This window comes from Mesoplodon densirostris, chromosome X (genome assembly GCF_025265405.1).
Source record: "Mesoplodon densirostris isolate mMesDen1 chromosome X, mMesDen1 primary haplotype, whole genome shotgun sequence".
Lineage (NCBI taxonomy): Eukaryota > Metazoa > Chordata > Mammalia > Artiodactyla > Ziphiidae > Mesoplodon > Mesoplodon densirostris.
The window spans coordinates 24,544,360-24,569,488 of NC_082681.1; the positions used below are offsets into that span (position 1 = coordinate 24,544,360).

The 25,129-nt window shown below is 40.5% G+C and overlaps 1 protein-coding gene across 1 annotated transcript in view; it reads right to left on the reverse strand.

Annotated features, from left to right (window-relative positions):
* OCRL (OCRL inositol polyphosphate-5-phosphatase) overlaps window positions 1-25,129 on the reverse strand; it is a 55,826-nt gene that overhangs the window by 20,742 nt on the left and 9,955 nt on the right. Inside the window, exons 4-14 of the mRNA XM_060086373.1 lie at window positions 13,435-13,545; window positions 12,936-13,025; window positions 12,121-12,241; window positions 11,864-12,025; window positions 10,560-10,661; window positions 9,920-10,034; window positions 8,693-8,809; window positions 8,401-8,588; window positions 5,572-5,683; window positions 3,838-3,947; window positions 2,180-2,315 (exon numbers count right to left, since the gene is read on the reverse strand). Of these exons, the coding sequence (XP_059942356.1) occupies window positions 2,180-2,315; window positions 3,838-3,947; window positions 5,572-5,683; window positions 8,401-8,588; window positions 8,693-8,809; window positions 9,920-10,034; window positions 10,560-10,661; window positions 11,864-12,025; window positions 12,121-12,241; window positions 12,936-13,025; window positions 13,435-13,545 (1,364 nt within the window). The remainder of the gene's footprint in view (window positions 1-2,179; window positions 2,316-3,837; window positions 3,948-5,571; window positions 5,684-8,400; window positions 8,589-8,692; window positions 8,810-9,919; window positions 10,035-10,559; window positions 10,662-11,863; window positions 12,026-12,120; window positions 12,242-12,935; window positions 13,026-13,434; window positions 13,546-25,129) is intronic.

A 25,129-nucleotide genomic window follows, 5' to 3' on the forward strand; every position in this document is an offset into this window, starting at 1 on the left:
CATGTAATAGCTACTGGATGGGACAGGATAGATCTAGAACATTTCCATCATCACAGAAAATCTATTGGACAGTGCTGGTCTAGAAAGAAAGAAATTCATAAGGGTAGTTGGCCTGGCTAGGGAGTGGGGTTTAGCGCAAAAGTGGGAGTAGGGGATAGAAGAGGCACTGAAGACCTTCAGCCTTATCTGTGAATTTTGCTTACTTTTATTTTTATTTTAAAGAGAAAATACTTTTTTTTTTTTGTGGTACGTGGGCCTCTCACTGTTGTGGCCTCTCCCGTTGCGGAGCACAGGCTCAGAACACGCAGGCCCAGCGGCCACAGCTCACGGGCCCAGCCACTCCGTAGCACGTGGGACCTTCCCAGACCGGGGCATGAACCTGCATCCCCTGCATCGGCAGGCAGACTCCTCAACCACTGCGCCACCAGGGAAGCCCCAACACATTTTAATTCCTGTGTGATTTAAAAAGTATTAAAAACTAGAAAGGTAGACTTTTATTAAAGACACACAAAAATACACAGAAAGCATCAAAAAAACTGTAAATATCCTGCTGGGAGCTCTGAATTAATATGTATGGAGTATTACAAATATTCTGAGGTTCTGAAAAGAAATACAAACAGAAAAGTTAAGCATAGCTGATGAAACCAAAAAGGTTAGTGTCTGGGGGAAAGACATCCTTTTAAAAATGGATTAAGAGAACTCAAATGAAGAAAACAGGGCAGTCCACAAGCCCAAGCTAGAAATTAGGTGGGTTAAAAGTAGTATCTGAAGGTATATCTAGTCAGTAAGTTCTCTGGAACTCTGCAGGCATTGTGGGGGTAGGAGAAAGAACATCTATAAGTTTGGGAATTAAACAGGCTTAAGATTTGAATCTCAGCTCTCCTTCTAACTGCATGCTCTTAAAGAAGTTTATTTAAACTCACTGGTTCTCCACTTGCTCATCTGTTAAATGAGAAATATTTAACTCAAAGCATTGTTGTGAGGAGTAAATGAGATGGGTATAAATTGCCTAGTACAGTCTCTGGCACATACTAGCTACTTTTTGAGGAACACATACTATTATTATTCATTATTATTTTAAAATTTCAAAATGGATAAAAGTCAAGTCATGATTGCCTCAATAAAATTTAGAATCTATTCTAAGATGAAGAGCAAATTTTGTACATAAAGGAAATGCCCCAAAGTCATTCCCCTCTAAGACAGGAGCAGGATAAGACATATTGGTGAGAACCTATCTCAGAAGCCAAAAAAATCAACATACACACAGAGGAAAGAGCACCCTACTGTGCTCTTCGCATGTCTTACCTCATTAATCCTCTTAAGTAGGTACCATTGTTATTCCCATTTTATAGAGGAGGAAACTGAGGCAGAGGGATGTTACATAAATTTTCCATTGTTACAGTTAGAAAGTGGTTGAGCTGGGAGGCAAATTTAAGCAGTCTAGCTATAACGTCCATTCTATCAAGCACTGCCCAATATAGATTCTGCCAGATTACATGACTGCAGGTCTGGAAAAACTGCAAGAAATAATCTAAATGTACTAGCTGTAATAAAGTAAGTCAATAAGATCCCAAGATATAACTTGCATACTCATAACACACAGCTAGAAAACAAAAACTTTACTCACAACAGAGACAAAAAATTAAACAACTGGACATTAATCCAGCCCAGGATGCAATAGAGTTAAAGAGAAATTTAAAACCTGTACTCCTGGATGGGAAGGCTTCACTATCTTAGTTAGTAGAACTAACAATATGCCTCTTAACATTATATACACATTATGTTGTATTCTGACTGGTCTGTGCCTTTGTTCCTGCTGTGTCCCCAGCCCTCTACCTGGAACCTCCCTCCCAGTGCTTCTACTCCTTACTATTTATCTGATGAGGACCTACTCATCCTTTAAAACCTAGCTTTGAACTCTTCTTTATGTATAACGACTTTAGGAGATGAAGGGTGCTACCCAGCCATTATGCAGCATGAGAAACATCTGGGTCACTAAAAGGCCATATGGACAGCATTTAGGAGGGTCAAGGGCACTAACTTCTCAATGCTGCAAATGATTATTTGGTTATGAAAACATTTATGGCTCACTGAATTACTGATCCGTTCTGAGTCTAAGTAACACTCTAAGAATAGATACTTAACACACAAACGACTGTGTGAACAAACAAGTGTTTACCCCAATGTGGAAGAGGGCGCTAACAGGCTTGTGGTCACTGGTTTTCAGTTCCATGTGACTCCGGTAATGAAGCTGATTAACATTAATTCCTCTCCAGAGAATTCGGTCACACCAGGCTGGAACCCGACATTTCCCACTGCAAAAAAAGTAAGGAGTTAGAATAACATACCACACAAGAACGGAATATCTACCACACTGGTTCAGACCTGAGTTAGGCCCTCTTGTTATCTGCTTCTCCTTCCCTAACGACTCCAACTATTATCTTCCCTACTATATTGCAAGCTCTGTGAAGGGACTGTGTCTGCTTGTTTGTCACTGCATTCTCAGCCCCTAGCACAGTATCTGATGTAAAGTAGGTGCTCAATGAATAGTTATCTAATGAATGAATAAACGGTGCTCCTAAGATTAGGATTATATCTTCAATAATGTTGCACCAGGGGAAAACAGAATAGCACCTTCTTAAAATACCCTCAGAAGGACAGGATTATATTCAGAACACTTCCTCTTTGTTTGCTCTATCAACAGCAATGATGCTTCACAACAGATAGACAACTAATAAAATCTAAAAATCCAATCCTATATTTCCAGACTGGGCTTATTCACTGGAGATGGGTAATAGAGATTTCTTTAAACCTGGACTTTTATGGATAAGTCGAGCTTCTTCTAATAAAGATGAACTAACACCTAAGCATGCACGTCTGAACAAATAACAGCCCATAAGAATACCAAGGGGAGGGGAAAAGCCTATTCATCATTCTATTAAAATAAGCAACACCTGTACACCTGATCCAGAGGGTGACACAAATAAAGTTCTTATCAGTAGCTCTTCAGTTGACTCTCAAGTCAGGTGAGTGGAATAAACAAGGCAATGTGCACAAGATCTGTCAGAGTCACTTTTCACTTGCTGAGCAGCTCCCTCGGAGGATGGGACAGGCTCCTCCCCACCCCACCCTGGCGCTCTCTGAGTCTAAAGAAGCTGGCTATGCCCAGGCATTCTTTTCTTCTTTCAAACTTCTGGGCTCAGCCAGGTAGGAAACCATAGGAAACGAAGAAATAGTAGGTAGAAGACAAACAGTCACCAGGCACATACTGACAGGGGCACTTTTACTAGGGGTGATCGGGAAATCAACAGGCCCCCTAGACAGTGATTCTCAGCTTTCTCCAGCAGTCGTGGAGGTCGGGCCCAGGCACTGGTATTTTTAAAAGTCCGGCAAGAGAGTCTAATGTGAACTCAGGATCGAGAGCCACTGTGCTGGAAGAACCTTTCATGGCTCTTTGTTTTCACCTCTGGTATCCTGAGTTAAAGAGCTGAAAAAGAGTTTGGGAAAAGAGCCAGAACAGGGCAACAGGTAAGGAAATAGGGGTAAGATCAAAAGGGCAAAAATCTAATAAGCAAGTCTGCTGAGGTGAGAGAAATAAGGCATCGCAGGCAGCTCGTAAAACTTCGACAGCCTGACAGAGCAGTTCACACTCTCCTAAGGTGAGCTCACCTGTGAGCACACACAAACTGAAACCTCTTCTGTAACAGCACTGAGCCATTAGGTTTTTCTATCTGTTTCTGGCAAGAACTAAAAATTTCCCAGCCCTTCATCAATTCAGAGAGACAGAAATAAGATCAGGGCTTAACCTATTCCATGAGGAGGTTCTTGTTATTTTACCTGGAATCCCATCGGTCTGTTTTAGAATCATACTTATACGTGGGGATAAACTTGATTTCCCCTTCCATGAAGTCAGCAAAAGCTTTTTTCTGTGTGCGCTGAATATTTAGCTAGAGATAGAAAAACGTATCATATAAGCAGGGTAACACCATCTTAACAGAAGTGACAATTGGGTTGATCAGCCATTTCTAAGTATCTAAGTTTTTTGCAACTATCGGAGCACATACATAAAATTTCTGTGCCTTATGAATTAAATTTTGACATTCCAACAGCATCTAAGCTCACCCACAGACAAGATGCTCATATGAGCATGTCACCAATTTTTTATTGCTAATGGTGGTCAGGGTAAAATGGAAAAAATGAAACCTGAATAATCATAAGTTCCCTGATGTTAGCACAGTTTTTTAAAATTTACTGAAGTACAGTTGATTTACAATGTTGTGTTAATTTCTGCTGTACAGCAAAGTGACTCAATTATACATATATATATTCTTTTCCCTATTGTTTTCCATTATGGCTTATCACAGGATACTGAGTATAGTTCTCTGTGCTATACAGTAGGACCTTGTTGTTTATTCATCCTATATATAATAGTTTGGGCACAGTTCTAGTTTTTTTAAAAAGCACACAAATTTTGATTGGATAATTCCAAAAGCCAAATTCAGTGAATAGTTATATTGGGTTGGCCAGAAAGTTGATTCAGGTTTTTCTGTAACATCTGTGGAAAACCCGAACGAACTTTTCGGCCAAGCCAATAGATCGTTTTGAAAGTTACCTTCACGCAAATATTTTACCAGAATTACATAAGATTCAGAACTTATTCCAATTGTATCCCCTTTGGAGGCAGGACAGAGGAAGAAATGCAAAGTTAGCCAGCCAACCTCAATGTGAAGGTAGACACAACCAAGAAAGGCTCACTGTAAAAACCATTTTGCTGCAAAACACCAGAATTTTGACTATGTCTGAAGGTCAAAAGTCTCACGTTAGGATTTAAAGACATTCAAATCAAGTTGAAACATTTTCTTCCCTCAATAAGAAGCATTCACTTTTAGCAGCCAGTATCCATATGCTAAAGTAAAAATTCAAGTCCTGTGCCAGGCTCCAAGGCAAATTTACAGAAAACTAGGTTCCTCAATATCATTTTATATAAATGTTACCATATCAATGCTTCTCACACAGGTTTTAACATCTATAAACTAGCAAGCCCCAACTTCTCAATCAGTTCCCATTAGACCACAGTCTGTGCTATTTTTCCCAGACAAACTTCTCTTCTGTGCCTCCCAATTCCCTCACAGGGCCTCCCTCTTTTACCTCCAAGCTGTTGCTGAGCCTGCCAAGTAATCATAGAGCAGCTTTCCCTGTTCCATCTGCCAAACCACATCAACATAGCTGAAGGCCCACTTCCTCCAGGAAGTGTTCTCCAATTAACCCCACCCATTCTCCAACTCATTTATACAAATATCTGAAATCCCTTCTTGATAAAGACTTAATGAATAAATGTTATATTGACTTTTTATCACTAACGTTATCTCCTCTCCTCCCATCCAAGCACTTAATAAAAGCACTACAAACCTTGTGTGTATTCACTGCATCACTAGTCACAATGTTTTCCCCAGACAGTGAGACCTTTCCATCTACTTCTAGAGTAAGACACAATTCCCATGGGTCTAACTCATAAACCTAACCATTTTATCTGCTGTCTAGGAAAGTACCTATAAAATAAAATGTTATTACCTGGTCCAATTTCAAGAGTCTCTGAAGGTCATTCTTATTAATAAGGTTCTTCACTTCATTGGCATCAGGCATGCAAAGTCTGTAGTTCAAATCTCCCAACCAGATGACAACACTGAGGATAAAGAAATACATGAACAGAAATCACAGTAACGAGCATAAAAATCAATCAGAGGAGAATGGAGAGAAAGAAAATGGGGAGATTACTGATAATCATTCATTTATCACTGTCTGACTAGGGGCTTAAGCTATCACTATCCTTTGGGGGCGAGTACTATCAACACCTGAGAGGGACGAGGGATTACAAAATAGGCGGGAGGACGGGCACTGCACACATAAGGAACAAAGACAGGGAAATACTGTGTATGTGTGGGACTCAGAAACCAAGGAGTTAACTCCCTGAGAGAAGCATGTCGTTTATTTGCTGGACTAGCTTCAAAATTTCACCTGGCTACTTGCCAGGTCTCTAGGGGAAGAGAATCTGAACGTTTTCTGCCTCTCTGAGCCCTGATGTTCTGCAGGCTCTCCACTAGGGTCTGCGTGGTCTGAATGACAGCTCTCTCGGGCAGGGCCCACTAGCAAACGTAGGTCCAGGGCTTTCTGCTGTAGCCAGTCTGTCTACCCCTGCCCCAGAACCGCAGTCCAAGTCCCAGGCAGGAAAGAGGATGGCAGGCCACGGGAGCCTCAGGCTCCCAATCACAGCAACAGACCCCCAGGTGTGCTGAGAGCCGCCCTGGGGAGACCCTGAAATTCCCACACCAAAATGGGTTCTCTTGTGAGCTATCTCAAGTTACAAATGGGTCTCTTTGCCAATCTTTAAGGTCCTGGGTAAATAAATTTATGGAATTTCAGGGCAAATTTATGATTACTGATGTCAAGGCCTTGTTTTACCACTGTGAAACAGAATTCTATATGATCCTAATTGTTGAGACAATATGGAAAGAGGCCAACATCACTACCTTTCCCTACTCTTTTCTCAATTACCCCACTCTCTACTGATCCTAATACCCCCAAATTATCTTTTGTTTTCCTACTAATTCACATCTCAAACCACTATTCCAAATCTCATCACCCTCTCAGAATTTCAATTACTAGTATTAATTTCCTTACAACTAACCATTTTCTACTAACAATCCATTCCGCAACTGATTTTTGTTCCTATCCTTATTAAGTCCCATTCTTCACTAACCTTTCACATTATCCATCGGTGTCTTTAAATCTCCACAGCCCCTTTTCTTAATGATTCACAGCCAGTAAAAAGAATAATGTAGATCTGTATTTACTGGCTTGGAAAGAGATTCACAGTAAATAGGACAATACAGTCCTATATAATGAGTATGTGTGTGTTTGTATGTGCATAGAGAAAAGTCTACAACAGCATTATTCAGAAGAGATAGGGACTTCCCTGGTGGCGTAGTGGTTAAGAATCCACCTGCCAATGGAGGGGACTCAGGTTCGATCCCTGTCTGGGAAGATCCCACATAACGCAGAGCAACTAAGCCTGTGTGCCACAACTACTGAGCCTGTGCTCTAGAGCCTGCAAGCCGCAACTACTGAGCCCACATGCCACAACTACTGAAACCTGTGTGCCTAAAGCCCGTGCTCTGCAACAAGAGAAGCGACCGCAATGAGAAGCCCATGCACCACAACGAAGAGTAGCCCCTGCTCGCTGCAACTAGAGAAAGCCTGCACGCAGCAACAAAGACCCAACACAGCCAAAAATAAAACTAAATTAAATAATTAATTTAAAAAACAAACAGAAGACATAGGATGCACATCACAAATGTAATTTTCAATTGTCTAGTAGCTGAATATAAAAAGTAAAAGAAACAAGTGAAAATAACTTTAACAACAAATTCCAGGGCTTCCCTGGTGGCGCAGTGGTTTAGAATCCACCTGCCAATGAAGGGGACACGGGTTCAAGCCCTGGTCCAGGAAGATCCCACATGCTGCAGAGTAACTAAGCCCGTGTGCCACAACTACTGAGCCTGCGCTCTAGAGCCTGTGAGCCACAACTACTGAGCCGGTGTGCCACAACTACTGAGGCTCGAACGCCTAGAGCCCGTGCTCCACCACAAGAAGCCACCACAATGAGAAGCCCATGCGCTGCAACAAAGAGTAGCCCCCGCTCGCCGCAACTAGAGGAAGCCCGTGCACAACAACGAAGACCCAACTCAGCCAAAAATAAATTAAAACAAAACAAAAAAAACCCCAATGACTTCTTTAAAAAAAAAACAAATTCCATTTAACTCAATATATGCAAACTTTTGTCATTTCAACATGTAATCAATACTTAAAAAGTTGAGATATTTTACATTTTTTCCCTACTAAATTCAGTGTATATGCTCACAGCACATCTCAATTTGGACTAGCTACTTTCAAGTGCCCCACAGCCACCTATGGCTACTGGCTGTCATAATGGACAGTACAGATCTGGAAGGATACACACTGAATTGTCCACAGTGTTTTTCTTCAGAAGGAGGGACTGGCTGGGGAGAGCAGAGGTAAGAAATGAGGGATTTTTTACTTTTAGCTTTTATTACATTCACAATGAACATTTCTATCTTATAATAAAAAATAATAAAAACTGATGTCAATTGACAGACCCCCTCTACCATTACTCTAGATGCCCACTAACAGAACCTTGCCTCTGATAGCAAATCTAATTCCTCTGACTCAATGCATCTGCTATTCCTCAAACCCACCCCCTTCTTTGTGACCCCAATCCCTAAACAATAATCTCTTCACTCTTCACATTTTTATAGCTTCTCACCACGTTTAGTCTCTTCTCACCTCCACTATTCAAAGGCTAAGGAAGACTTAACCACTCACTCATGTTTCATGATGTTCAGCTGTGGGAGGGTCTGATTTGGGACCACAAAACTCATTCGTGCGCAGATGTCCTTATAATCTTGATTCCTTCTCTCAAAGTCTTCCACGTGGGCAGCCAGGTGGGAATTGACAACACAAAAGGTAGTGTTGTGAAATACAAATCTCACAGCTACCCCACCTTTGTTTCCCTGTTAGCAAGAGTAATTATTCACAGTTAGTACAAGGATGCAACTAGCACCTGAACTTCACATGGACATAAGTCATAATTGAGCTCATTTCCAAAGTAACTCACCATCTTCCCCATGATTCCAGTCCCAACTGTTTCTGTAGCAACATCACGGATATATCGCCACTGATCCTTTCTGGCAAATATCAGGAGCATCATCCCAACAAGGCGGACAAGTTGAACCTATGAGTTGCAGGGAATTAGAAGAGGTTCATGTTAATACCACTCTTTGCCACATATCGAATTCCCACAAGTAATTTTCTACCAAGAAGATATAACCATGCCCTAATCTGAATCCAAATCCTCTAATTTCCCAGTGGACCTCATAAAGAGAAAAGAAAATTTCTCTGGGAAGGCTTTAATCTGGCTCTGACCAGTAGGAGTTAAAAGTCTTTGGAGACAACGAGTACACTCAGCTCTAGATTCATTATTTTAATCACTTTTTAGTCTACCATGAGTAGGTAGCATTAAAAATTCGAATAATGACAAAGCCTCTATCCCAGCTTGTTCCTTTTGCCTCTTCTTCCTAGTTTCTGATTTACAATTTTCTAAGAAATTAAAATGTATAAAATAACAATCCTTTTTACTTTTAAGTCTGTGAACTAGAAATATGTCTGAAATGTGTATTGGTCTATATGAGAGGAATAATATCTTCAGGAGTCTGATTACCTATATCAGCTGTTAAAAGATGCAGATGAAAATTACTTAGACAAATGATTCCTTTTAAAGGGCTTGGTATGGTAGCCCCATAATTAAAATAACTCTTCTGGTAGCCTCTACCATGTGCCTTCTAGAGAACAACAAATTGGGCGACCTTGCTAAAGTCAACTCTATTCTTGACTTACAACCAAGTTTCGAGCTCATTTAAATTCCACAACACTTCTGTTCTTGCTGCAATTCCAAAGCTTGCCCTATGCACCCACATGCTTCAAACTGCTTTTCTGTAAAGCATCCAGTTCTGACCATGTCAGCGAACAATTTCAATCTTAAACTCTCATTGCAAAAATCACTTACCTTATGTGTCATCATTTGAGTTAATTATTGCTATGAGAACAATAAAATTCTTCTTTTCTCCTAAAAACTATCTAAGCAATGAAACTATAAGATCAGGAAACTTAGGGAATTTTTTTCTAGGAAATAGGAATAAAAAGGATTAGTCTGCCCTATTCCAGTATTACACATGGGGAAGAATTCAATTAAACCACTCTTTTGGAACAAGCTATAGATAACAGAGTAACTTCTAGTGAGTTCTATTTAGTTGTATACTAAAAAAGATAATTAAATGCGGCTTACTTTCTTATACTTGGCTTTGGAATGCAAACCCCTCTCCACAGCCAAGGACCACTCTTGTTCCTTCACAGATTCAAAGTAGAAAAAGGCTTCTGTGCTCAAGTCCAGCTCTTGGAATCTGAGAAAACAATAGGATGTGGGATCTACACACATCCTGTAATTATCTCTGACTACCTCCTGTCCCATTTTCTGAGACATTAGATGAAGAAATGGGGAAAAGATATATTTTAGAGAACTGCTCTATTGACTCAGGTGATCAGTAAAGACAAGTAGTTTTCTTTTCAAAAGACTCCCCGCCACAAGTATATGCACAGGCTATGCAAAACACAAACAAAAAAACCTCCATAAGGGATAACAGTAGAGCTTTGCTTATATATCCTAGAAATAGTCACTGTTAGAATTAACCTCAAATCTCAGTTTCTATGAAGTATATAGTTTTCTATGGGTTTGAGAGGATTAGATGCTTCCTTACACCAATTTAGGTATCTGTTCCTTTATGATCTCACAAATTTGACCCACAGGTTAACTCTCACATATAGTCTACAGTAGGTTTCTACAAATGGTGGGGGGGAAAAAAAGCAAAATGTCACATAAACTAACACCAAACATACAGCCAAAATGAAATTCCAGACGTGTATTTTACCCAATGCAGTAGATATCAGGAGGATTCGGATCACAGTTCAGCCAAGGTTCTAACCCACTATCTGGAGACTGGCCATTCACGTTCCATGTTCCAACAAAGAATCTAATACATGATACCAAAAAATAATTTACAAACAAAGGTCAAGTGTGAATGTTCACAATAAGCAACATAATGTCTCAAACTGTTTTGCCACACACATACACAAAACCCTCTTGGCATGTAGAAGACAAAGGCAGTGGGCTTATTCTCTCCAAATTTTACATCAGGTAAACCTACAGAAAGGAACCAAGTCTCTATTTAAAAAACACAAATTTAATTGCTCTACCACATTTCCTTTCTATTACATTCCATCCAAACTCATATTTGAAGGGAGAGCTTGTGGATGGGAAAGAGGTATCTTCATGCTATAAGGATGTCTAATATGGATAACTATTCGATAAGGAGTTGTAGTTAAATCCAAAAACTCACTTCCCAAAGGATTACAAGGACATCTGTGTAGGAAATTCTGTTGAGACAGATATAGTATTAAGGGGGAAAGCAGAAGGGAAAACTCATGACTGTCTTAACTGTTTACATACAAATATAAGCATCACGGGAAATCTGAAGATCTGGAGGTTTCAGCATAGGGATATAGTCATGACTGAATTAGAATAAATGAGGCATAATGGGATAGCAGATGGGACTGGAATCTTGGACTAAAAGGGTACATGCTGTTCGAAAATAACAAAGAAAAGTGTTGCTGCTTTGAACATCGGGATACACGCCACACGCCACACATAGTGAGTCCAGAAAAGAGGATGTCACCAAGATGAAATGAAAAATATGATAGAGGAAAGAATTCAAGACAGACCTCCCAATCAAGATGCTTGGGTGAAACTTCCTTCAGTTAACTTCCCAAAGTAGGTAAATTAAAGTCTAGTGGTAATGGCGGACTTAATTTTCCAATATTGGCAAGAAGAAATTCAGCAGGTCAGATAGATAAACACACTTGCTTATGGAATGTACTAGGAGACAATTCTCTAGTACTTGTGAGCTTGACTTGGTTCTCTAAGAGTGGATAGAGAGATTAGTAGATGTGGTCTCATTAGTAATTAGAAAATCCAAGGGAAATTGTAGCATTTGCATTATTTTGGATATGTATGTTATTGACCAGCATAAAGACAGGGGCTTGAATCAGCTCACCATTCTTTTCTTTATGCTTTTATTCTGAATTAAGCTAATTAAACTAATACCTTAAATACCAAAAGACCATTTTTTCCTATACGTACTAACGTTTAGCCTCAGTAAGTAGAAGAGAGACTAACCTGAAAGTCTGAATGTTGACATATTCTTTCTCTCGCTTTGCCAGGATGTGTTTGATGAGACCCTCCCGCTGCCCAGACTGGGTGTTTGGTACAAAGAGCTTCCGCATGGTATTGGTCACTTTGGGCTGTTCCTTGTTAGGAGCTTCTTTTTCACGTGGAAGCCTAGCAAATAAAGGAGGAATTCAAAAGTGAAATTGCCTTAAACGATTCCCATGTGTGTCTCACACATGGGAAATCTGTTTCAACATAGAACTTACATTCTATTCACTGAAGACGGTGGGGGTGGCGGTTCCCGATGAACCCCTGTAGGCTGATTCTGCAAATTTATTTTCTTGTCCAAATTCAAAGATGAAAAATTATCCTCAAATCCAAGAAGCCCTGAAGGACACAGAACCCAGAGTGGAAGGGGGGAAAAGATAACATCCAACTTATCCAGGACTGATAGGACTTTGCTTTGATCAGCGGTTTTGGTTTGATCACTATTTGCTCAGTGGTGTTACCAAACAGAAAGGTATAAGAGTAGTGATAACGTAGACTGGGGGAAGAAGCACATCTGTCCCTGAAGCACTGACATATTAACTAGAATGACAGTAAGTTACGTTAACTTGGAACGTGAATAATAAGAGCTAGTATTTATAGAAGACTTTTAGCACAATGCTTGGTTGATAGTAAGGAACTATATCATTATCTCACTTAACTGTCACAAAGACCTCATGTGGTAGGTTCTATTAAAAATCTTCCTATGTTACAGAAAAAGAAGCTCAGAGTTGTCAAAGTAATTGGACCAAGGTCATATAACTAGTAAGTCAGAGAACTGGGATTCAAACCCAGGTAGTCTGGCCCCAGAGCCTGCAGTTTTTACCCCTCTGCTAAGCTGGCACTGAAATAGCTAATGTGCCACAGAAAGGATCAGGAGTGAACATGAGTCAGTGGGTACGGACTTGATAAAACCACTCCATAGGAGAAGGTATCTGACACTGACATTAATCCACATGATCTTATCTGCCCAGATAAAATCTATTGACTCTGCAATAATCATAGCAACCAGGGAAAAAAAGAATCTTTTTAGTACCTGAAAAAACAGAAGAGTTGTCCTTAGTGTCTAATTTCTGGTACCAGCTGGATGAGTCCTTTTGCTCTGGAACAAGAAGTTGTGACTGTGCTGGAGAGATAAGGGTCATAGTCAGAATGGAATGACTATTCCATTGAATGGAATATACCATAACCAAAGGCCATTCACTCAGCACTCAAGTGCAGGGGCCAGTGCCATTCCTGAATACAAAGGAAGAGACTAAGAAAATGAGGGCAGCTCTGGGATCATCTGGGACCAGAGGAGGATTACAGTCTGCAGTAAGCTGTACAAGGAATGAAACTGAAGATTCTGGAAATTGACTCAGTGTCCTTAAAGCTGAATAGACGTATTCCCTAACCTATCCCTGGGACCATTCCTGAAGAAAAAAAAAATCGCCTATCAAGGCTCTACGGGCGAGGTACTTTGCTAATGGCCACTTGCCTCTGTACAGCATGTCCCATGCAAATAGTAGAAAGAAAATTGCTGAGGCTTGAGTTACCTTCCTGAGCAGCAAGGACCTCTGAGAGGAACTTCAGACAGTGTTCCTCATCAGGGATTTCAAAGCGGCGCTCTCTGGTCCAGTCCCCCTGAATCCGAATTTTGCAGCCACCTAAAAAGAATGGAAATCCATGTACATATAGCTACGGAAAATAATGTTTCCTTGATATATTTTCAACTTACCAATTTAATAGGAGAAGGTCCAGATTGCAAATATTCCAGACCTCTAACGTGTGAAGCATGCCTATAAGATCAAGGGATTCGGTGTGGTGGTGGTGCTCGGGGTGATGCACAGAGGAAAATCTAATGAAGGCTGATAAACTGTGTAAATGAGCAGCCCAATAAAGCGATATGATACGTACTGAAATCACAGTTTCCTACTTTCTGATATATTGCTCAAATGTCACTGTAGGAACCTCCAAAATCTAGCAGAAGATCAATTCCTCAACCACCCTTCTCCCATCTCCTAGCTGGAAATTCCTACCATTTCAAATCCAAATCATATAGTAAGAGTCTCTGAAGTGTGAAGGGAAAAAAGGAAATATGATGGCTTCTTCCTAGGTACAGATTGTACCCAGGCAACTGAATTTATAAGCTAATTAAAAAAGAAAAGCATAATGGGATTGGTTTGAATTATTCTGAAAAGAAGCATCTATACCTCATTTACCTCAAGTGAAAAATGTATGTCTTGAATAAACTCACAAAAACAATATAATGACCCATGTCCAGGAGTGGTCTGGTTCAAGTACAGTCAATTGGAAAACAGTATAATTAGAAGCAAAGTTATCTGGGACTTTAGTTTCTTATGTATATAACATACTGTCTCCCCTTTTCTAATGCCCTCTATTTACCATCGACTGTCTGGATATGGTGACCCAGGAAACCCATGTCCTTGTTTACATTCTTGTTTTAACTGAGTTATTACATTTATTGCTTTCTCATGGCCCTGGAAACTATAAGCTCCTTAAGGGCAAGAGGCAGGCTGCACATACCGGTTATCCAACACAACACTCTAAATGGTCTCCCGGGGTTGTTTGGGACGGAGGGGTTTCTCAGGACTCAAGACTTCCAAAGCTAAGACTGGGAAAGTCCCAGGCAAACTGGGCTCATCGGTCACTTTACTGATAACAATGACATCAGACTTCACAGACAGAAGGCATTTAATGACTACCAAACTGGACTGTTTCACACTTGTAAATAACAAAGACATGAGAAAATAAAATGAAAATCCTAGTTTCTTATGGTAGAAATCCACTTCTGAACCTTTGACTCTCTCTTTAATGGACAAAAGACTCCAGAATTTGCTTACAAAATAACACTGGATGCTCTCTCACCATGCTGCATGGGAAAGAGGACAAATTACCCCCACCACCCAACCTTGTACTCTCCTCCCTCCCAGCCCCTCTGGCCTCTGTGATCAGCAAACACTCCTCTATCTTCCACTTCTCCTCTGAATACTCCCTGCATCTCTCAGTAGTTCTCAACTAAGCGTGCATTAGAATTACCAGAGGCGCTTTTAGGAAATACTGACACTTGGGGCCCCATCCCAGGCCAAGAAAACAGAATCTCTGGGGGTGAAGCCCAGACACTGGGAGTTTCTAAAACACTCCTCCAGGTGATCTAGTGCATCCAGACTGAAAATCAGAGTCACCTGCAAACTGGCTGGCCCCTGAGACTAGCTCCCGCTGCGGCCCTCTGAACTAGAGGCTATTTATAGTCTTTCACACCCTATGTAATTTAAGACTGATGTCCTTATTTGTCCTAATGCCATCTCCAGACCATTCCCTCTCCTCCTCCCTCATGAAAAATCCCTTCTCCGTTGAGGCTCACCCACTGGGCTATGCCAGTTTCTTCCCTTCCCTCCTCCATGAAACCATGTACCAACTTCCCAGAAACTTCCAAATCCGGGCCTGATTAAAAGACTTCCTCTCCACTCACAGCCCTGCTTTAATTTTGCGTCCCTGAAAAATTAGCACAGAAAGCTCAGTCAACACCTTCAACTTCCTCATCCAACGACCTTGCCCCTCCACCTCAGCCACCTACTCCCTCAGTCCCGACTGGGGCTGCCTCAGTTATACCCTGGACCTTTCATCACAGAAACACCATCACCTCATAAATCTCGAATTCAAATATCCCACTCTGAACTGTTCCTCCTTCCAGCTTACCTGCCCTTATGGGAACCTCCAGCGCACTGACCCCTCCACTTTCTCAGTATCCACTCACTTCCTCCTGCTTTCACTTCCCTTTTTATCAAACAGATGCCATCGTTTCACTCTGTCGCAAAAACCCAGAACTGCCTTACCACTCTGTTCTGGCTAACACCTACCTGGCTAACTCCCAACCCTCAGAAATCCAACTAACTGCCTTCTCTGTGCTTACGTCTGAGGGAGTAAAACCACACACACACACACACACACACACACACACACACACACACACACACACACACACACACACACACACACACACACACACACACACACACACACACACACACACACACACACACACACACACACACACACACACACACACACACACACACAATAAACTGACTGCTAACCTCAACGGGGCCCTATATGATAGGAGGCAACCTAAGTTTCCATAGTCAGCTTGTCTCCCACTACTATTTGGAACCACTATTCACACCTTCCCATTTATCCTCAATCTTTGGATCCCCCTCTCCTCAAGCTCTCTTCATCCTTTATGAGCTTCCCCTCATACTTCACAGGAAACGGAAGCCATCACATGGAAACCTACCTGTATCTGTACTCATCTTCTCCTTTCTCTTCTGATGCACGAAGGAAGAGTCCTCCTATCAAAGGCCATCTTCTTTTTGAATTGCAACCCCTCAGGTTCTCTCAGGAATCTCACAATCATTCTCTAGACACCTCCCCCAAGTATCTTTAACCTCTTCCTCACACAGGCTCCTTCTCATCAGCATTAAAATAAATCATGTTCTAAATCCTCCTCATTTCAAAAACAAAAAACCTTCCTGGACCCCATATCTCCCTCCAACTCCGGTCCACCTCTACATTCCCCCTTTGCAGTCAAGCTTTAAAAGACACACAGTTGCTACTTGCTCACCTGCCATTTCTCTCTTTAATCCACTCCAATATGACTTTGGCTCCTACCACCCCTCTGAAATTGCTTTGTTAAGGTCACCAATAATCTCCATATTGCTAAATCCAATGGATACTCTTCAGTCATCTTATCAGACCTAGCAGCAGAAATCAACACTTGACCCCTCCTTGAAATAGTCTCTTCCAAAGGCTTCTATGACACCATGCTCATCTAGTTTATCTCTCTCTTTGGTCACTAATTTTTAGTGCCCTTTGAAGCACCTCCTCCTCTATCTGAACTTTAAAAAGTAGAGTGAGTTCGATCTTAAACCTTTTTCTCACTGTGTACCAGCACTGTCCAACAGGACTTTCTGTGATGATGGACATGTTCTTTAACTGCACTGTCCAATATGGTAACCAATGACCCCATGTGGCTAAGGAGTACCTGAAATGTGACTAGTGCTGAGGAACTGAGGAACTGATTTTCTAATTTCGTTCTAACTAATTTAAATAGGCACATACAACTAGTGGCTATGGTATCTGAGAGCACAGCTCTATATACAGTCACATCAGCTCTCATGGTTTCAAATACCCTCTATGTGCTAGAGACCCAGACTTTACTTCTGAGCTTCAGATGCATACATTCAACTGCCAATTTATCACCTACACTCAGATGTCTCAAAGAAATCTCAAAGTAAACATAGCTAAAACTGAATTCATGACCCCTACCCCAGGAAAACTCATTCCTCCTGCAATGTTCTTATTTCTGCAAATGGTACCACCATCCACATTCATGCCAGAAATCTGGGATTCATCCTTGACACTTCAGCTCACCCCCTACACCCACACCAGCCTCTGTTGATTTAACCTCCAAAAACATTTATCAGATCTGTCCACTTCTCTCCATTCTTACTGCCACCACACTCTCTAGCTTAAACTACTGAAGGAGCCTCCTAACTGGCACCCCAACATAGGCATAAAATCCTTCATATTCTTTCAACTTTTAAAAATCTGGAAATCCAGATTCCTTATCATGGCTTACAAGGCCCTACTGGATCTGGTCCTAGCCTGTCCTACTTTGGTGCCTGAGCCTTATTTCAGGCATCCTGGCCTTCTTTCATTTCAAAGAAAGTGTCAAGCTACTTCCCAATTTGGGGCCTTTACACATGCAGTTCCTTTTACCTGGAATACTCTTCCCCATTTTCACCTGTCTCTTACTTATCCCCTCTGGTCTCAATTTAAATGTCACTTCTTCAAAGAGGCCTTCCCTGAGTACCCTGCCTAATTTAGTTAGCACTCTTATAAACTCTCTGTATTTCTCCTTGATAGCATTTATCAAAACTGCAATTATGGGGAATTCCCTGGCAGTCCAGTGGTTAGGATCCTGAACTTCCACTGCAGAGGGCCTGGGTTTGATCCCTGGTCAGGGAACTGAAATCCCACAAACCACGTGGTGTGGCCAAAAAAAAAAAAAAAAAAAAACAAACCAACCCCCCCCCGCAATTATACGACTATACCTTATCAGTTTAAATTCTGTTTCCTTCACTAAGCTTCATGAAGTACCATGACTATATTGCTTTCTGCTATATCCCCAGAACACACTGCCTGGCACATGAAAGGTATTCACATGTTTATGGAATGAATTAATGGATTATAGGCATCTATGTGACGCTAGTATCAAATAGCACAGAAGCAAGAACCAAAGCTGGAGGAACAACCTTATCTATGTTGTTCTCTACTGATTGTGCAGCCCTTAGAATAGTGCCTGGCAAATAGAAGGCACTTGACAAATATTTGTTGAATAATGAATAAAAGAGGGTTTAATATTAGGGAATTAGTGTAATACAGTCAATCAACAGGTCAAATAAGGAAGAACAATATAACCATCTCTATAAATACAAAAGACATTTGATAAAATTCAATATACTTTCACCATTTTAAAAACCACACAAACTTGAAATAAATGCAGTTTCTTAATACGGTTTTAAAAAACCCTATCAAATCAACAGGCAATAACAACCTCAACAATGAAGCACCACTTGAGACATTCTCACTGAAACCAGGGCCTAAACATAAATCATCATCATTATTTAACATTGATCTCCAAATTCTTGTTAGTATAATAAGACATGAAGCAAAACTAATAGTTATAGCTACTAGAAAGAGACAAAACTACTATTTGCAGATGACTAGGGCTGTCTATCAAAACCAAAAAAGAAAATAAACAGCCCCCCAAAATAAAAATAAATTCCTGTAAAGTAGCTGGATAAAAGATAAATATCTAAAATTCAACAGCTTCTCTGTACACTAGTAATAAGCAATTAGAAGAGAAAAAAGGTTCCACTGACAATAGCAGCAAACAAATAAAATCCATCAAAAAATAGTTAACCTACAAATGTATGATAGCTATGAAGAAACCGCAAAATGTTACTGAGAGATATAAATAGAAACTGAGTAAGTAGAGATAGATATACCATGTTCCTTGACAGTGACTTAATTTTATAAAGGAGTTAATTTAATAAAATTTGGTGCATATCTATGGTGAAATATTAGCCATTAAAAATCATGTTTTTGGAGGAAACAAGATGGTGGAGTAGAAGACGTGCTCTCACTCCCTCTTGCGAGAACACGAGAATCACAACTAGCTGCTGGACAATCATCGACAGGAAGACACTGGAACTCACCAAAAAGGATACCCCACATCCAAAGACAAAGGAAAAGCCACAATGAGACGGTAGGAGGGGTGCAATCACAGTAAAATCAAATCCCATAACTGGTGGGTGGGTGACTCACAGACTGGCAAACAATTATACCACAGAAGTCCACCCACTGGAGTGAAGGTTCTGAGCCCCACGTCAGGCTTCCCAACCTGGGGGTCCAGCAATGGGAGGAGGAATTCCTAGAAAATCAGACTTTGAAGGCTAGTGGGAATTGATTGCAGGACTTCGACAGGACTGGGGGAAACAGAGACTCCACTCTTGGAGGGCACGCACAAAGCAGTGTGCGCATCTGGACCCAAGGCAAGGAGCAGTGACCCCGGGGGAGACTGAACCAGACCTACCTGCTAGTGTTGGAGGGTCTCCTGCAGAGGTGGGAGGTGGCTCTGTTTCACCGTGGGGACAAGGACACTGGCAGCAGAAGTACTAGGAAGTACTCCTTGGCATGAGCCCTCCGAGAGTCTGTCATTAGCCCCACCAAAGAGCCCAGGTAGGCTCCAGTGTTGGGTTGCCTCAGGCCAAACAACCAACAAGGAGGGAACCCAGCCCCACCAATCAACAGTCAAGTGGATTAAAGTTTTACTGAGCTCTGCCCACCAGAGCAACAGTCAGCTCTACCCACCACCAGTCCATCCCATCAAGCCTCTTAGATAGCCTCATCCACCAGAGGGCAGAGAGCAGAAGCAAGAAGAACTACAATCCTGCAGCCTGTGGAACAAAAAACACATTCACAGAAAGATAGACAAGATGAAAAGGCAGAGGGCTATATACCACATGAAGGAATAATATAAAAGCCCAGAAAAACAACTAAATGAAGTGGAGATAAGCAACCTTCCAGAAAAAGAATTCAGAATAATGATAGTGAAGATGATCCAGGGCCTCAGAAAAAGAATGGAGGCAAAGATGGGGAAGATGCAAGAAATGTTTAACAAAGACCTAGAAGAATTAAAGAACAAACAGAGATGAACAATACAATACCTGAAATGAAAACTACACTAGAAGGAATCAATAGCAGAATAACTGAGGCAGAAGAACGGATAAGTGACCTGGAAGATGAAATAGTGGAAATAACTACTGCAGAGCATAATAAAGAAAAAAGAATGAAAAGAAATGAAGACAGCCTAAGAGACCTCTGGGACAACATTAGACGCAACAACATTCGCAGTACAGGGGTCCCAAAAGGAGAAGAGAGAGAGAAAGGACCCAAGAAAATATTTGAAGAGATTATAGCCGAAAACTTCCCTAACATGGGAAAGGAAATAGCCACCCAAGTCCAGGAAGTGCAGAGAGTACAATATAGGATAAACCCAAGGAGAAACACGCCAAAACACATAGTAATCAAATTGGCAAAAATTAAAGACAAAGAAAAATTATTCAAAGCAGCAAGGGAAAAATGATGAATAACATACAAGGGAACTCCCATGAGGTGAACAGCTGATTTCTCAGCAGAAACTCTACGAGCCAGAAGGAAGGGGCATGATATACTTAAAGCAATGAAAGGGAAGAAACTACAACCAAGATTACTCTACCCTGCAAGGATCTCACTCAGATTCGATGGAGAAATCAAAAGCTCTACAGACAAGCAAAAGCTAAGAGAATTCAGCACCACCAAACCAGCTCTACAACAAATGCTAAAGGAACTTCTCTAAGTGGGAAACACAAGAGAAGAAAAGGACCTACAAAAACAAACCCAAAACAATTAAGAAAATGGTCATAGGAACATACATATTGATAATTACCTTAAACGTGAATGGATTAAATGCTCCAACCAAAAGACACAGGCTTGCTGAATGGATACAAAAATAAGACACATATATATGCTGTCTACAAGAGACCCACTTCAGACCTAGGGACACATACAGACTGAAAGTGAGGGGATGGAAAAAGATATTCCATACAAATGGAAATCAAAAGAAATCTGGAGTAGCAATACTCATATCAGAAAAAATAGACTTTAAAATAAAGAATGTTACAAGAGACAAGGAAGGACACTACATAATGGTCAAGGGATCAATCCAAGAAGAAGATATAACAATTATAAATATATATGAACCCAACATAGGAGCACCTCAATACATAAGGCAACTGCTAACAGCTATAAAAGAGGAAATCGACAGTAACACAATAATAGTGGGGGACTTTAACACCTCACTTACACCAATGGACAGATCATCCAAACAGAAAATTAATAAGGAAACAGAAGCTTTAAATGACACAATAAACCAGATAGATTTCATTGATATTTATAGGACATTCCATCCAAAAACAGCAGATTACACTTTCTTCTCAAGTGCGCAAGGAACATTCTCCAGGATAGATCACATCTTGGGTCAAAAATCAAGCCTCAGTAAATTTAAGAAAATTGAAATCATATCAAGCATCTTTTCTGACCACAACGCTATGAGATTAGAAATGAATTACAGGGAAAAAACCGTCAAAAACACAAACACATGGAGGCTAAACAATATGTTACTAAATAACCAAGAGATCACTGAAGAAATCAAAGAGGAAATTAAAAACTACCTAGAGACAAATGACAATGAAAACACGGCAATCCAAAGCCTATGGGATGCAGCAAAAGCAGTTCTAAGAGGGAATTTTATAGGTATACAAGCCTACCTCAAGAAACAAGAAAAACCTCAAGTAAACAATCTAACCTTACACCTAAAGGAACTAGAGAAAGAAGAACAAACAACCCAAAGTTAGCAGAAGGAAAGAAATCATAAAGATCAGAGCAGAAATAAATGAAATAGAAACAAAGAAAACAATAGCAAAAATCAACAAAACTAAAAGCTGGTTCTTTGAGAAGATAAACAAAATTGATAAACCATTAGCCAGACTCATCAAGAGGGAGAGGACTGAAATCAATAAAATTAGAAATGAAAAAGGAGAAGTTACAACAGACACCGCAGAGATACAAAGCATCCGAAGAGACTACTACAAGCAACTCTATGCCAATAAAATGGACAACCTGGAAGAAATGGACAAATGCTTAGAAAGGTATTACCTTCCAAGACTGAACCAGGAAGAAACAGAAAATATGAACAGACCAATCACAAGTAATGAAATTGAAACTGTGATTAAGAATCTTCCAACAAACAAAAGTCCAGGACCAGATGGCTTCACAGCTGAATTCTATCAAACATTTAGAGAAGAGCTAACACCCATCCTTCTCAAGCTCTTCCACAAAATTGCAGAGGAAGGAATACTCCCAAACTCATTCTATGAGGCCACCATCACCCTGATACCAAAACCAGACAAAGATACTACAAAAAAAGAAAATGACAGACCAATATCACTGATGAATATAGATGCAAAAATCCTCAACAAGGGCTTCCCTGGTGGCGCAGTGGTTGAGAGTCCGCCTGCCGATGCAGGGGACACGGGTTCGTGCCCCGATCCCGGAAGATCCCACATGCCGCGGAGCGGCTGGGCCCGCGAGCCATGGCCGCGGAGCCTGTGTGTCCGGAGCCTGTGCTCCGCAACGGGAGAGGCCACAGCAGTGAGAGGCCCGCGTACAGCAAAAAAAAAAAAAAAAAAATCCTCAACAAAATACTAGCAAACAGAATCCAACAACACATTAAAAGGATCATACACCACGATCAAGTGGGATTTATCCCAGGGATGCAAGGATTCTTCAATATACGCAAATCAATCAATGTGATACACCATATTAACAAATTGAAGAATAAAAACCATATGATCATCTCAATAGATGCAGAAAAAGCTTTTGACAAAATTCAACACCCATTTATGATAAAAACTCTCCAGAAAGTGGGCATAGAGGGAACCTACCTCAACATAATAAAGGCCATATACGACAAACCCACAGCAAACATCATTCTCAATGCTGAAAGACTGAAAGCATTTCCTCTAAGATCAGGAACGAGACAAGGATGTCCACTCTCACCACTATTATTCAACATAGTTTTGGAAGTCCTAGCCAGGGCAATGAGAGAAGAAAAAGGAATAAAAGGAATACAAATTGGAAAAGAAGAAGTAAAACTGTCACTGTTTACAGATGACATGATACTATACATAGAGAATCCTAAAAATGCCACCAGAAAACTACTAGAGCTAATAAATGAATTTGGTAAAGTTGAAGGATACAAAATTAATGCACAGAAATCTCTTGCATTCCTATACACTAATGATGAAAAATCTAAAAGGGAAATTATGGAAACACTCCCATTTACTATTGCAACAAAAAGAATAAAATACCTAGGAATAAACCTACGTAGGGAGACAAAAGACCTGTATGCAGGAAACTATAAGACACTGATGAAAGAAATTAAAGATGATACCAACAGATGGAGAGATATACCATGTTCTTGGATTGGAAGAATCAATATTGTGAAAATGACTATACTACCCAAAGCAATCTACAGATTCAATGCAATCCCTATCAACTTACCAATGGCATTTTTTACAGAACTAGAACAAATCATCTTAAAATTTGTATGGAGACACAAAAGACCCTGAATAGCAAAAGCAGTCTTGAGGGAAAAAAATGGAGCTCGAGGAATCAGACTCCCTGACTTCGGACTACACTACAAAGCAACAGTAATCAAGACAATATGGTACTGGCACAAGAACAGAAATATAGATCAATGGAACAGAATAGAAAGCCCAGAGATAAATCCACACACCTATGGTCAACTAATCTATGACAAAGGAGGCAAGGATATACAATGGAGAAAAGACAGTCTCTTCACTAAGTGGTGCTGGGAAAACAGGACAGCTACATGTAAAAGAATGAAATTAGAACACTCCCTAACACCATACACAAAAATAAACTCAAAATGGGTTAGAGACCTAAATGTAAGACCAGACACTTTATAAAACTCTTAGAGGAAAACAGAGGAAGAACACTCTTTGACATAAATCACAGCAACATCTTTTTTGATCCACCTCCTAGAGTAATGGAAATAAAAACAAAAATAAATAAATGGGACCTAATGTAACTTCAAAGCTTTGGAAGAGCAAAGGAAACCATAAACAAGACGAAAAGACAACCCTCGGAATGGGAGAAAATATTTGCAAACGAATCAATGGACAAAGGATTAATCTCCAAAATATATAAACAGCTAATGCAGTTCAATAGTAAAGAAACAAACAACCCAATCCAACATGGGCAGAAGACCTAAATAGACATTTCTCCAAAGGAGACATACAGATGGCCAAGAAGCACATGAAAAGCTGCTCAACATCACTAATTATTAGAGAAATGCAAATCAAAACTACAATGAGGTATCACCTCACACCAGTTAGAATGGGCATCATCAGAAAATCTACAAACAACAAATGCTGGAGAGGGTGCAGAGAAAAGGGAACCCTCTTGCACTGTTGGTGGGAATGTAAATTGATACAGCCACTATGGAGAACAGTATGGAGGTTCCTTAAAAAACTAAAAATAGAATTACCACATGATCCAGCAATCCCACTACTGGGCATGTACCCAGAGAAAACTGTAATTCAAAAAGACACATGCACCCCAATGTTCATTGCAGCACTATTTACAACAGCCAGGTCATGGAAACAACCTAAATGCCCATCGACAGACGAATGGATAAAGAAGTTGTGGTACATATATACAATGGAATATTACTCAGCCATAAAAAGGAACGAAATTGAGTCATTTGTTGAGATGTGGACGGATCTAGAGACTGTCCTACAGAGTGAATTAAGTCAGAAAGCGAAAAACAAATATCGTATATTAATGCATGTATGTGGAACCTAGAAAAACGGTACAGATGAATCGGTTTGCAAGGCAGAAGTTGAGACACAGATGTAGGGAATGGACGTATGGACACCAAGGGGGGAAAACCACGGTGGGGTTGGGATGGTGGTGTGCTGAATTGGGCGATTGGGATTGACATGTATACACTGATGTGTATAAAATTGATGACTAATAAGA